The 16,033-nt window shown below is 36.6% G+C and overlaps 1 protein-coding gene across 4 annotated transcripts; it reads right to left on the bottom strand.

Moving 5' to 3' along the window:
* Positions 1-8,747: 8,747 nt before the first annotated feature.
* On the bottom strand, positions 8,748-13,976 carry LOC128238819 (E3 ubiquitin-protein ligase XIAP-like). 4 transcript variants are annotated; one of them, XM_052955082.1, is made up of 6 exons: positions 13,768-13,976; positions 11,021-11,273; positions 10,606-10,799; positions 10,106-10,238; positions 9,673-9,810; positions 8,748-9,489 (listed from the first exon to the last, which is right to left on the bottom strand). In XM_052955082.1, exons 2-6 carry the CDS (start codon positions 11,220-11,222, stop codon positions 9,242-9,244), a joined length of 915 nt encoding a protein of 304 aa, XP_052811042.1. In that variant the 5' UTR covers positions 11,223-11,273; positions 13,768-13,976; the 3' UTR covers positions 8,748-9,241. The 4 variants fall into 4 exon arrangements, with proteins under 4 accessions (XP_052811042.1, XP_052811043.1, XP_052811041.1 ...); XM_052955083.1 differs by lacking the exon at positions 13,768-13,976 and adding an exon at positions 12,507-12,539; XM_052955081.1 differs by lacking the exon at positions 13,768-13,976 and having other exon boundaries at positions 11,021-11,567.
* Positions 13,977-16,033: the final 2,057 nt, after the last annotated feature.

Raw genomic sequence — 16,033 nt, 5'->3', positions numbered from 1 at the left:
GCACGCACGCATGCACACATACACAAACACATGCACGCACTCAGGTACGCACGCAATCACGCAAGCACGCATACACGCACACGCACGCGCACGCGCACGCGCACACACACGCACACGTACACACACACACACACACACACACACACATTGCTATCATTTACTAGAGTTTATTTATAGTTTATCTAAGTATGAGACTTACTACACAGCGTTTAGCAATGTGTAATAAATTAAGTTATTGTAAGGGATACGCTCTTAAATAACATAGTATGCATGCATTATATATATATATATATATATATATATATATATATATATATATATAATGCATGCATACTATGTTATTTATAAACGTGATGTTTTTATTAGCTGGGATCCCAAGGAATATTCTACGCTTCGCTTATTGGCTTATTGCGCAATATTGGACTGAATGCCGTATATTTTAATGCACCTATTATAATTCATTGCACAACCGCAGTCGGAGCTTACATGTACCACAAAGTTTAACTATTGAAAGTCGACCACACAGAAATTAATTAACTAAATTAACTTCAAGCAGGTTTTGTTTTACCACGATGTCAAGTTTTCACTGTTCAAAGTCGACCAGACATAAAAAAAATCATCATTCTAGCAGGTTGTATTTTACCAGGATGTCAAAGGTTCACTGTTAAATGAACACATAAAAGTTTTTAATCCCCCGCCAAGGAGTGGGGAGGGGATTATAGGAATGCTCTTCGTCCGTCTGTCAGTGTGTCCGTCCGTCTGTCTGTCTGTCTGACTGTCTGTAACATTTCGTGTCCATACCTCAAAGGGCAAGGTCACACGAGACATTTAAAGGTCAGAGTACAAATGCTCGTTCCCGGGCTATAACTTACTCATGCATTGATGGATTACCATATAACTAGGTACAAATGTCGTTCTCATTGAGACGATGTGCAGTGATCTTGACCCGGTATATTCAAATAGTGCCTTGACGATGCCCATAAATGACTTGCAGACTGCAAACTGGACAGCGATCTAGAGCACGGGTTCACTGTGGCCAGCTGAATATGTGACCACAGGGAAGCTAGACAATGTCCGCCCTCCTGTCCAAACATATTTTACAGTTGAGTGAATATTTAAGACTCTCGTTCTCAAGCATAAGCCTTTGTAGATCGTCAACTGAAGCAAATACATACGTTCTGGAAGATTTATCCTTATTCGGCAGTATAGTTATAGTAAGTATGAAAACAGCGACCTCGATTTGATTGAATTGAGTCTCCTCATTGTCAGAACTAATTTGTACACCAAAGTTAACGTGCCCTGGAACAACTGTAAGCTGAAATCCAACTGAAATATCATTTTAATATACACTATGCACACACGTGTCCTTAAATAACCAAAAAACATCAGAGTACCTTCAACTTCTGTATTGTCTGTAGGCGTAGTTGGTGAGAACGAAAGACATAATAAAGAAGTGACTGTAATTCGCAGTTAAATTCAGACATTAGAAGACATTAAGAGACAGGGTGAGATACAAGAGATACGGATGTGATACCCTAGCTATTTGCGAAGAGACCTCTTGGTTCTTTAACGTGTTCGATGTATAGCACTGATATACGTAATACAACTTTCCAGGGTTCAATTAGTACTGAGTACACCATTTCCCTAGAACTACCCGCTAAGTACGAGCACTACTGGTACCATATGTTCACATCTTTCGGTTTGATGCGGGAGGGGTTTGAACCCCCGATCTTCCTCACCATTAGGATTTGAGGTTCACACAGGAGGTCATCTTTTGGCGACCTTTCCGTAGGCCAATGAGATGTTTCCTTACACTATATTTGAGCTATTGTATAATCCAGCGGATTATACAATCCAGGGATTCAAAAATCGTTTCAGTTATATCATTTTAAACTAAAATCAGGAAATTATAGGATCGAGTCTCACAGCAGGCGCATTTTTATTCTAACAAATTATTATTTTAAATTAATCAATAAACTGTGACACTCTTACTCAAAATCAATATACACATGTATAACAAACACAATTTTTGGGTGACAATCCTTAAACGACTTACTAAATAATGCATTTATGGAAAATATTATTTACTGATAGCAAGATTGTATCCGTGTATTCAGTATCTAAAAAGGCAAAAATATTAATGATTGGTGAGTGCTAAAAGATTTATTGTGATCTATTTTAGTCTCATAAAGTAGAAATATCATGCTCTCTGTATCTTTCTTTCAAAATAAACTCGATATCCTTCATAAGAACTATTGATTTTGACATTTATCCCTCCTTTTAGTTTATTCAAACAATTGTTTTCATTGTGGTAAATCTAATATGGGAGTAAGAGAGCATGTTAACAAGATTGAGTACTTAAGTTAGATTGACAGTTATTTAAAGTCTTATCCATGTCTACAATTATAACATTCATACTTTTTAAACATATAACTGGAGTATATATTGTTCATGTATATAAATATAACGTACCGGGTATCTATATTCACATCGTTACTGTGTACACATGTTCAACTTAATCATTATATGTTTACGAGTATATAACCAAAAAATAAGTTATGTTCGCCATTCTTAAAACATTCATAGCATGACTGTGTTTAATTGAAACATGCATAAGCAAATCCGTAATAGTATTTGAAGGGGGAACTAGATGCGTTCAAGTAAAAAAGGGTCTTAGAAACCTGATGGTCTTACTCCGGAGTAACGGACCTAGTAAAGTACAGAATAACGTACTGAATAACCTACCAGATTACGGACCGATTAATGAACCTTGATACTGACCGAGCAATGTACCGAGAAACTGACCGAATAACGAGTCCATTTACTGACCGAGCAACGAGTTATCGACCAAGTAATTAAACCCAGTGACTGACCAAGCAATTTACCAAGTAACGGACCGAGTAACGTTACAAGAAACGAACCGAGTAACGTGCATAAAACATAAGGTAGGTTCGCTAATCATAACACATTCATATTATGACTGTTTTCAAAGTTAAACACGCATAAATAAAACTGTTGATTTTATTTCAAAAGTGCACTAAATGTGCTCAGGTGAAATACGGCGAATGAAACTGGGATAAGATAGATTCGGAGAAACGGACCGACCAGCATACCGAGTAACGACCCGAGTAAAGTTTTGACTAAAACCCGAGTAACGCACATAATAACATTTTAAGTAACATACCGAATAATGGAGCGAACAATTGGCTGAGCATTGACGTAGTAACTAAACGGCTAACGGGCAATGTAGCCTAACGCGTATCAGATTTGGGGCTATACATTCTGTCCTAAGATTGAATTTGTACAGAACGATTTCTTTAGGAAGCATATTGGTGTTAATAAAAGCAATAATACATGTATGAATGTATGATTCTTGGTTAATGTGGAAGATTGCCTTTATGTATAAATTATTTTTCTAATTGTATTAGATATTATTGCAAATTATTACAACTTTCTAATAATAGATACCCTAAACAATGTTACTTAATGCTCAAGTCGTTGGATGAAGTTGGACGCACTTGCTGGGCACCTTATATTAAGGATATGCTTTTTATGTATGGCTTCGGTTATATCTGGATATCTCAAGATGTTGGCGATATATCTATATTTATCAGTGGTTTTTAAACGGAGAATTATTGATTGTTTCAACCAAAACTGGCACGATTCTATTAACAGTTCCAGTCGGTGTTTTCATTATAAAGAATACAAAACTTTGCTTAATGTGGAATGCTATTTATCTTTAGACATACCTTACAAACACAAATTAGCTTTTAGCAAATTTAGATGTCCAAATCATAAATTGTTAATTGAAACTGGTAGGCATAATAATATCCCAAGAGAAGAACGCGTTTGTCGGTTTTGTCTAGATAATATTAACATTTTTATTTTAGACTGTGAATACCATGCATTCTTTATATGTTGTAAATATAATGATATACGAACGCAATTTTCATTTAATTGGTATTCTAATGGTACTGAATTAGAAGATTATTATAGGTTATTAAACACAAATCAATATGAAGATTTACAAAAACTAGCTTATTATGTATACCATTTCCTTCCAAACATTAATGGTTAAGGGGAAGTAATCATGATTTTTATTTACACTTTGCTTGTATCGATTAATTACCCTGACACAACTCGTGCCTTTCTTGTATGTTATGTATTTTGGGCCAGTGGCCTTTAATTACTCAATAAACTGTTGACTTGACTTGACTTGACTTGACTATCGTACCAAGTAACTGACCGAGTAACAAATCGAGCAACATACTATGTAACTGACTAAGTAACATACCGGGTAACAAACCGTGTAACGTACCAAGTAACTAACTAAGTAAAGAACCGAGTAACGCACTGACTAGCGTACCTAGTTACGTAACAAGTAACGGACCAAGTAACGTAATAAGTAACTGACTAAGTAACCGGGTAACGTCCCAAGTAACGGGCCGGATAACGTATCGGGTAACATACAGAGTAACGTACCAAGTAACTAACTCAGTAAAGTACCTGGCCGAGTGGCGTACCAAGTAACGGACCGGGGACGTACCGACTCACGTAACAAGTATCGGACCGAGTAACGTACCGAGTAGCGTACAAAGTAGCTGACTTTGTAACGTACCGTGTAACGTACCAAATAACGGACATAGCAACGTACCTAGTAACGTTTCAAGTAACGGACGAGTAACGTACCAGGTAACGGACTGAGTAACGTACCGAGTAACGGACTGAGTAACGTACCGAGTAACGAACCAAGTAAAGGTCACAGGGCCGAATTCAGAACATCCACTCTCACTCACACTCCAACCACATTCCCGTAAGAGACACTCAAGTGATGACTTGAGTGAAATAAGAGGAGTGACACTCAAGTGATCTGTTCGTATTCACACGCCTCGCTAACACTCTACTTCATCAAGTGATCAATACAGTACAAATACATGTATGTTTTCATGATCATAGCAGATTACCTGTTTGACTATGGCTATGGCTACAGTAAGCATATCTTTACTTGCGATTTGAGTACCTTATTGGTAGATATGGCGACAAACAAATGACAATTATTGTTATTCTGAAACTAAACATTTGGTTAATAAAAATAAACGTTTTGAATTGTAAATAACTGTTGCAAAATGCGTTTAAATGCATGTTGTTGTTTTTGTTGTTGTTTGAAATATGTATCCGCTTTCCATTGTATCACATGACTTAAATATGTATTGGTATATACACTTGCTTTTGTAGTATGCATAAACCGGTCTTTGACGTTTGAAAAAAATATGAAAGTTGAAAACACTTAATTTAAAATATCACATGGATAAAATTAGCGAATGAATCAACCAATCATGATGATGATGATGATGATGATGATGATGATGATGATGATGATGATCCAACTGAGTATCGGCTGGAAATACATATCAATTCTTTGACAACGATCTGAAATGAACATGAGCATTGCGTAAAACCGTGTACGTAAAGTCTAGAGGCTTAGCGGCGTATAGTTAGCGGCCTGGTGGCCTAGCTGCCTAATGTGCCTAGCGGCCTAAAATTGTTGCCTATTTCAAAGCATTTGATATGAGTTATTTTCCAAAACAATGATAAATTAAATGTTATTCATAAATCTACATCCTTTAGCGAATATCAGCTTTTACCACTTTTTCGGAGCTGGTGGATTGAGTATTTTGGGAATTTTAGGCCACTAGGCCGCTAACTACACGCCACACTAGGCCGTCGGAATGCTTGATCGACTTTTTAAAAAAGAAAATCGCCCCAGCGTGATGAATTTTGCATAGAAAAACGTTATTTCAGCATTTTTTTAGAGGAAAACTCATATAAACATGCTTTAATGTGGAAAACAATTTAAGACCGCTATGATTATGTACGAATAAAAACATTGGTTTATCATATTTCCCAATTAAACGCATAAACAATAACTTTGAAATAGAGAACAAATTTAGGCCGTTGTCCGCCAAGTTCACGCCGCTAGGCTGCTAACTTCACGTACAGTTAGCTGTATGTTCTTGCAGCCATCGATGAAACGCAACCATTAAGTTTGCTGGGCGTTCAAGATCATTACGAAAAAAAACAAATGCATGATACATCCTTTTGAATATTTGATTTCTATAGAAGGCAACGTTTTTGAAGCACACGTACTTCAATGGATTATCACGGTCTCTTTAATATGTTCTGGGAGCGAGGTTGTCTCTTATTTGTTCCAAAATTTGATATATTTCACCTTTTCTACTTGTCATGAACATTTATCCCTCACAGTCTTTCAATTCGTATTCACAACCAATCCTCGAGCGCTGTTCAAGTGGCCTAGCCGAACACTCACAAATGTCCCACTCACGAAAAACACTTGAGTGTCACTCACACCTGTGAATAAGGATATACTTTTCACTCGAAAATATCTGGACCGTTATGTGATTACAGAGGATTAACTCATTGAGTGTGAGTGAGGGTGGTTGTTCTGAATTCGGCTCATAGAAACATAACTAGTAACGTACCAAGCAACACCCCGAGTAACGTGCCAAGAAACGTACCAAATAACAGATTAAGTAACGTACCGAGTAACGTATCAAGTTACGTACCGAGTAACGTACCGAGTAATGTACCGAGTAACGTACATAGTACTGACCGAGTAACAAACCTTGTAACCTCCCGGGAAATGGGAAGAGTAACATAGCGAGTAGAGTGCCTAGTTACGTACTAGGTAACGTACCGAATAGCGTACCATACAGAATAACATACCAACTAATGGACCGAGTATATAACCGGTTAACGTACCGAAAAACGGACGGAGTAACGTACAGGGTAGCATACCGAAACGTACGGAGTAACGCAGCGGGAAACGTTACAAAATATACGGAAAACGTACAGAGTAACGTACCGGTAAAAGTACCATCTAACATACGAAGGAATGGACCGAGTAACGTACCCGGTAACGTTCTGAGTAACGTACCAAGTAGTGAACCGAATGACGTACACGGTAGCGTACTGAGTAGCGTACCAAGTAATATACCGAGATGCGTATACGGTTACCCTTTAAGTAACTTACTAAGTAATAGACCGTGTTGCGTAACGGGTAACGTTTTGAGTAACGTACCAAGTAATTGATCTAGTCACCAACTAGATGACATAGGCCTATCAGAAAAGGCATCAGACTTCTGTCGGTCCAAAATCAAGCCACATTGATTTTATATTTCGTTTGTCGGATTAATGTTCACATTTAATCCCATAAAAATGCCAAACAAATATCCATTCATTCGTTTTAAGCGACCGCTCTTATTTTGAACCAAAATTTTGAAACCAAAAATTAATCTGATATAATCTGGTTCAAACACCGCAAAAACCGTGAATGACTGCTACAATAATAGAAATGAGAACATTGTGAGGTGTTCCTTAAAATAATACTTAAAAGAGAGAACAAACTCCTATTTTGTATTACACCTCATTCCTTTTATTCTTAATATACAATAAACTTCAGCGTGCAACAATTTTCATGATTTTACATCGGATGAAGAAATTTTACTATAATTTTTTTTTTTTTAAAAATGGCTGATGGTGTTGTAGTAAAATTAATAACTATCCGCTCGCTCCATATTTTTCGGTCGAAATCCGTCGATTGGTGTACATTGTTTTATGACAACCGAAAGCTACATATTTACAACATCGACAAGGCATGTATACTTGGTTCATAGCAAGTCAATATTCCTTAAAATACGTAGATACTGTACATAAAACATACAACGTCGGAATGAGGCAGCTGGTATATCCACACATATCGCATACATCGTCGTTATGAGGCAGTCGGTATATCCATTGTCGATATGAGGCAGCCGGTATATCCACACATATCGCATACATCGTCGTTATGAGGCAGCCGGTATATCCATCGTCGATATGAGGCAGCCGGTATATCCACACATATCGCATACATCGTCGTTATGAGGCAGCCGGTATATCCACACATATCGCATACATCGTCGTTATGAGGCAGTCGGTATATCCACACATATCGCATACATCGTCGTTATGAGGCAGCCGGTATATCCACACATATCGCATACATCGTCGTTATGAGGCAGTCGGTATATCCATCGTCGATATGAGGCAGCCGGTATATCCACACATATCGCATACATCGTCGTTATGAGGCAGCCGGTATATCCATCGTCGTTATGAGGCAGCCGGTATATCCACACATATCGCATACATCGTCGTTATGAGGCAGCCGGTATATCCATCGTCGTTATGAGGCAGCCGGTATATCCACACATATCGCATACATCGTCGTTATGAGGCAGCCGGTATATCCACACATATCTTATACACCGTCGTTATGAGGCAGCCGGTATATCCACACATATCGCATACATCGTCGTTATGAGGCAGCCGGTATATCCACACATATCTTATACATCGTCGTTATGAGTCAGCCGGTATATCCACACATATCGCATACATCGTCTTTATGAGGCAGTCGGTATATCCACACATATCGCATACATCGTCGTTATGTTTTCTCAAGTTTGCAAGAATTCATTCAGGTACATTGATTTGACTTGATGTTTGCTTAAGGTGAGCCAATGCAAGACGTCAGAAGCCGATGACGTCAAATGACATAGCCATAACAGGCAAGCTTCACGACTTATTGGGCTATAGAATATTCAAACTACATTGTAGTACTGTTTGTCTTTACTTTTCCCAATCAAAATTGTTTTATGTATAAAACAAGAAATAGAACAACACAATTGTTTATATCATTTTGTATTTTCACAATATTTTAACATCATCAAATCACATTTACTGTGGCATACATCAAAAATACCCGTTTTCTAAAGTATTGCTACAAACTGAATGTTACATTATGAATTGTCAAGTTTATCGGAGAAACACACAGTCACAAAGTTGTGTTTATGGATACAATGTATTTTACACAGAAAGCGCCACGTAGAGATTGTCTGTAATACATAATGAGAAGATAACTCTGAATAATTATCGTTAATATATTTTGTCAATTAAGACTACACCTGAATATCTTATCTGTAAATAATTATATGTGCATGGAAGATGTTGGTTTTATAAATGATTACTCGAAATGTTTAATTCTCGTAATGTCCATTTGAAATATAACTATTTTGATGTTCGTGTATATCAAATCATCGATGTGTGTATATATTCTTCTTATTCATCTGTTTATATGTTAATCTCTTTACTTATGGAGTAATAAAAAGTATCTATCTATCTATCTACCACATTCAGTATAGTCATTATCAACATCATTTCTTTTGTTTGCAAATTGTGCCTTGACCAGGCCCATGATCGACTTGCTGCAGACTGGACAGATGTCAAGGGCGGGAGCACACTGGGGACAGCTGACAATGTGGCCACAGGGGAGAAAGATAACGTCCGCGCGATTGTCAAGGCAGATCTTACAGTTGAATAATGCTTTAAGGTTTTCGTTCTCAAGAACAAGACTTTGAAGATCGTCACCTGAAAATAAAACAGCCGTGAAGAGTTATCCATCTGCAGCATTAAATGCATCATGAATATTAAAAAAACAACAATTGAATTTGAATAAGAGTTTGCATTTTCAGTTCTAGTATGAATAACGCGGTTAATAATCCAATGTCTTTTATCCGCGCTACATGTGATCTCTAAACATCAAGGTAGTACCTTCAATTTCTGTATTGTCTGAAGGCTTAGTTGGCGAACATGAACCAAGAACATTGGCATTCAAAGCAAGGTCAGGGTCGTCTTCCATTTCCATCAAAATTGACACCAAATCAGCTCCTTTAAACTTGGAGGTGGCACCTGAAACAAAGGGTTTTCAACCGTAAATTTGGTCTTCACCATAAGGTCACAGAGGAAAATTCAAATGTGTACTACTCATATTTTGTTTATGTATTACACAAGTCTGAGGATCCTAAATAAAAACGATATTTACCCTTCTGCAAAAATATACCTTAGGAACTTTGGTTGGCTCAATATTCTCACCACAAAGTCTCAAAATACAATTCAAATCAACATTGATCAAATTGACCACTGAATCATGTATACACAAGCATAAGGGTGAATTTCAAGAAACTCTAACTCAAAAGCATTTTACCGTTACCATTTCGTTCTCGAAATAAACACGCTGCAATGTTAATGTTCTCCTCTGAATATCCGAACTCGGCAGCGGCTTGCATGGCTTCTTGTTGTTGTTGCTGTGCCGAGTTGTCCGACGATGAGTGTTTAACCTAAGAAAACAAATGTAGAATTAAAAATATATTTTTTTGACTGTGAATTAGGCGGTGTCTGAAGAAAAACATGTAGATAAAACGTCAAATAAATCAAGTGATTATTTTTCATAAAAGGAGATATATAGTCTAATGTAGTTGCACAACTTAATTATATTATCAGACAGTCGGCCAGGCTACAGTCATCTAACTGTTTTGAAAAACTGCTAATCCGGAATATTATAAATTATATTTGCATAACTAACTCTCTTCTGCCAATTACAAATTGCTATTGGTCGTTGACATAGAAAGAAAACTCGCTGAGGCTTACGATTCGACCACAATTATAAAAATACAACAGTTTTATACATTTAATTTAAATGCTTGCCTTAGAACTTCTAGCTGAATTTTGTTCAGTGTTTTCCCCAGCTTTAACATTGTGGATGTATGTTTTGCCCTTTGTAATTAGGACGTGTTGGCAGGTCGGGTACCACTTGGCGTGCTGCTCCATTGGGACGTCTCCCGGCTCCCAGTTCCGGAGACCACCACCGCAGTGGTAGCAGCGAACACTATCGCCAACACCTGGTAAAGACAAAAGATATCCGAGCTCATGGAACTAATATGAATTGCCTGTTCCGCGTGGTTCCTCCATTATCCGGAACGCACTGTTGAACTCTAGTGGGTAGGCATAGACAAACTTAATAGAAAATGAATCAGCTGCAATGTTGTGTACGGCTACATACAACTGGTTTAACTTTGAAAGGACATTAGATATAATATAAAATCATACGAAATACAAGTACCTGTATAGACAAGCCCAGCCGCAACCATGTCTTCGACCTTAACAGGTGAACTTTCGGGCCACGGCACTGACGCCTCTATAAACGAGTCTAGTCGTTTGGACGGCAACGCATACTGCTGAAATTTGGGCTTCATTGTGCTGATTCCAAGTGAGGCAGGTGTGGGTTTGGCAGTGTCGTGCTTCTGTTTGCTTGGAGTGGCCATGACTGATCATGGAACATCAAAAGTTACTGTTTCCGTTCTCCTCTCTCGTCTCTGAGTCATTAAGAAACGTTCAGAAATTACTAAAGCAACAAGTGTACCACTATCTTTGCCAATTACGGTAAAGTCCATGTGCATTCGTTCAATTTCAGTATAATTAATTGGGAGATACATTCTTTGAACACGTTAAATTGCTATGCACTATTACTCTCCTCATACGGCTATAATTATAACTTAAAAAATTCAAATTAGTAAACAATTGTGTATGTTGTCTTTTGACTTAAGCATGTGGATTCCAAAAGTTCTCATTAACGTCGTGAATTAAGTATTACTGTGAAATCATTAATGTTCGTGGGGCATTAATGTTCGTGGTTTTCGTGGGTTGGGTGATCCACGAATTCAAGATCCCACGAAATATAAACCCTTTATTCACTTTTTCAGTTGTCTTGTTATGTACATACTCTAGTATATTATTTACAGAGGTCGCAGTATACAGTGTTAAAACCTGTCTCACTGTATAACTTACGATCATTATTCTGTTAATATATTATAACTGCCTTTAACAAATAATGAACCAAATCAATTAAATGTGTTTTATGCAGCAAATGACAGTTATAAGCACGTGTTTAAACGTGTGCTGTTAATGAAAATCTCCAAGTTTACAAGATGTGCGTGATGAGTGTCTGTACTCGATTTTTTTTATTTAATGAAATAATTAATCGATTACTAGTACATTGAAGGTTACTAAGCACCGAACGTGACAATATACGCACCTTTTCGGTGTTTTCACCGTTTGCAAATTCTTAATTGGCATTCAATGGCTTCCCCTATCTGTATTTATGATCAGGGTACATCTTCATTTATTTTCTTTATTCCCAATTAAATCGATAAGTGACATGGGTATATGCACTAATTGGCATGTCTTACCACATTAGCGAGTGTCATAAACCGAGTGACGTAGAAGACGGAAATCACGGGCCAGCGCGTGGATATTATGCAGATGATCTAGGACGATCGCATCTTCGATTTTTTTTTCAAAAATGAAAATCCACGAATTCAAGTACCCACGAAATTGTTTTTTTTTCGGCAAACCACGAAATTTCATGCCCACGAACATTAATGATTTCACAGTAACTTATTTCTGTAGCATGCCCATGTTACATAATAAAACACGAAATGCTGCACAATGTTCTCCGAAATATGGATGATTTACAAGTTGATGTAAATTATTCACAAGAAAAATCGCTTTATCATTCATTTAGCAAAAACATGAATATTAAGATTTACATTCAATTAAGTTTTTTTTTCAAGAGACTATCCAGCTATCAGAAATGCGTATTTTGAAAAATATACGTTATGATACGATCTTATATAGGGTTGCTTTTTTGACAGTTGAGTGTTTAAATCTTTAAATATCACATATGGGTTTAAATTTATTAGGATCCCAACAGATTGTCAGGGGTTATAACTCAGTACAGTAAACAACTTATTGATAATTTGGTTATCTTAAAGGAGTGTCTATGATTTGGGATCACAAGGTGTATTAGCTTATTGTTAAAAATAGGAAGGGCTGGTTCACGGTGGCTTATGGTGACTTATTGCAGATAAAGTTGCCCCATTGGCAATTAGTTGAATAACTTTTATGGGTTTGTTAAGTAACGTATGTGTCAGAAATATTTTTTTGCTCATGTGATTTAGTATAGATATCATCCCTTAGGCTAATTCTTTGTTAAATAGCCTTTGATATTACTACATGTGCTATTTGGTTTAATATTATGACCTTTATATGCACGAATAAATCTACCTTTCTATAATTTTTGGATATTCAATCTTATATAGGTGTGATCATTTGATCAGTTTCGTGAAAGAATGTTGTAAATTATATTTAACAGCATCCGGTATAAGTTTGCAAATCCGGTTTACTTGCAAACTTAGTTTTTTTATTATCTTAGATATCAACTTCAAAAGCGACACATAGAAAGTTTGTCCATTAAATTAGAAATATTTTAAGTAAAATTAAAAAAAAAGTTTTAAGTAATATGAAAATTTTAATTCCAAAATTGATTTCTCCCGTTGGCCACCAATTGGATTTTAGGTCCCCCGCGGGGTTTTGGCAAACTCCAATTGGAGAATTTTCCATATGAGCCGAAACGGGGGAAAAAATCAGCAATTTGAAAAAAATCAAATATTACAATTTGGAACAGAAAATTACATTTCTATTTATGTTTTGAGTACTAGAGTTATTAACTTTATTAAAATCTAAAAAAAAATCAAAAATTATGATTTTGTAAAAACGGTTCTCCAATTGGAGAAATTTCCAATTGGAGAATTCCACAGTCAATTTATATTGATAAAATTCACCAATTGGAGAATACAGAAGTTGGAGAACACAGAAGTTGGAGAAATCACCAGTTGGAGATTTCCACAGTATTACAGCTGCTGGGTTAAAAAAAAGTTGGGATATGTACATGTCATCATATAATTGCTAATTGATTTAATATTGATAGAATATTGAAGAAAATAACAAATGCAAGATGTTAGTTGTTACCTGATTTCGCGTATACCATCGGCATTTTCAACTTGTGTGTAATCTAAAGCAGTTTTATTATATACAACTGCGTCAGATGTGTAGTTTTATTATTCCTTTTCAGAAAACTGTTTTATCAAAATGCATATTTCACTAATAAATCTAAAAAATCAAACTGTTTGCTTAATTTTGCATTTTCCAAAGATACTTCCTGGTGGTACTTGGTTATAATATTGAAATTTTAATCGACTTTAAGGTTAGAGAACACTGAATGTATTCCTTAAGACCACTCGGTCAAGGATTACCCGTGAAAGCGCAAGCACTTGCTTCAAACAGGGTCCTTTAATTATTTTTCAAAGCACCGATGAAGGGGTACAACTTTCATTGGTTAAATCTAACTAAAATAAACAAGCTCGATTTTGCTAAAGGTGATTAGCTGATAAAATCACTCTCTAGTCCGTTTCCTGGCTAGAAACTGTTACTGTGTCATTTTTGAGAGGCCATCCATGAGATAGTAGCCCTGGTAGGGATCGAACCCACATAGTCATGGGTAAGAAGCAGAAACCTACACCACTAAACCACTTTCATCCTTAAAGTACCGAGAGGCAGGCATCACGCGGCAAAGGGATCGAGCTAAATGGACCATGGAATGAACCCACGACTACGACTTCAATAGGCTACGCCTTAACCAATAGGCTATGGAGACGGTATTAATGCATGTACTCAATTGAAGATTCAGTGGGGGGGGGGGTCAGTCGTCCGTTTATACATTCTTAGTCAATATCGGGGAAAATACAATATTAAGATAAAAATGCCCTATTTCGGACTGTAAATTAGAGGAGTACACCTACCCCGGCCCAACATTTTAAGCCATTCAATTTCTGTTCTGAAGGAGGGGCGGATGTGGAAAGATTGAGCCAATGAGTTTCTGTAATCAGAATTGTTGTTTCATAATGTTATAGTTCCTTTAAACAGTTTAAACGTTTTAGGACATCGAAATAAACAGACGCATGTTCAGTTTAAACATACTCTGTATACAACGTTCTCGTACTCCAGTGCGATGATGCTATGCATTATATTTATCATCCGACCTCTGATGAACAGGAATGACGACGTTTAAAAGCTATTATTTATACAATTATGATCATCTGACTGACTATCTGCCAAAACTTTTCTGTTTAAAGAGACTCTCTCATGTTTTAACACCAGACATATTTTTTTCTCGTAATGCATCTGAACACTTATATTTATTTTACTCCTTGGTACTGAATTTGCAGAAATAATAGTAACCAGGTTGATTTTCTTTTATACTTCAATTGCATTTTTAAAAAAAGATGGGAGCAAGCCCATGCCGGTGCAGATAACACATACTCGAAGATTATGTCAATCAATTGATTGTGCAACAGCCTTTTGTTGAATCGTGTTTGTAACGCATTTCAAAATTTGGGACTTCAAAGACTATATATTTTAGCACATATCAACATTTAGGGTTCCAGCCATCAATAGCTTAGCTCTAACACTTAGTTTGATTCACAATACTTTATTTCGTAATAACAAGCTATAAAATCCAAGTAAAAGATGCATTTTCAAAACCCTGTACGCTTCACTTAAATTCACTCAAATACTCAAGTGAGAAAGATTTAAAAAAGTATGTCATAAACATATCCCTTTAGCGGCTGAGGAAGCCGGTCCAAACCATTCACATACTAAAAAACTGAGTTTCTTAATATATAAATCTCTAATAAATTTGCCAAATAAAATTCAACATGGGTGAACAATTATAAAAAAAATAACGTATTTTATGTATTGCAACATATTTATAAAAAGATAAAGTCAATTGAATCAAATGAATATTTTCAATGTACTTTCTTTCCCGCGGTAAGTGGACTTTTCATCTTACTCCAACAAGTGAGGAGTATGGTTGATTCTCTTCGTGACTGAAATCAACATTTTTAAACACTTGGTGTATTTCAAATCTAGTCCATATAAACATCCCCTTTAGATTCTTTGACGATTGCATTTTCCATGGGAGATCACTGCGTAGGATAATCATACAAGTGTTGTTTAGCCACACTGTGGTTTCAATAATGTCAGGGGCGTAGCTACCCCTCTATTCATGTGGATTCATAAATGTGCTGGGGGGTTCGGGGGCATGCCCCCCTCAGAAAATTTTGAAAACCATGGTGCAATCTAGTGCTTTCTGGAAAATAACCAGTTTTTGGATCATGTAGTCAAGTTCGCATACTGCTACTTCAGTTTTTTTTTTCAGAACCATGTTTTTTTCAGC

The sequence above is a fragment of the Mya arenaria genome, chromosome 6 (genome assembly GCF_026914265.1).
Source record: "Mya arenaria isolate MELC-2E11 chromosome 6, ASM2691426v1".
In the NCBI taxonomy this organism is placed as follows: domain Eukaryota; kingdom Metazoa; phylum Mollusca; class Bivalvia; order Myida; family Myidae; genus Mya; species Mya arenaria.
The sequence above is the reverse complement of the archived record's forward strand: the minus strand, read 5'-3'. Positions and strand labels throughout refer to the sequence as shown.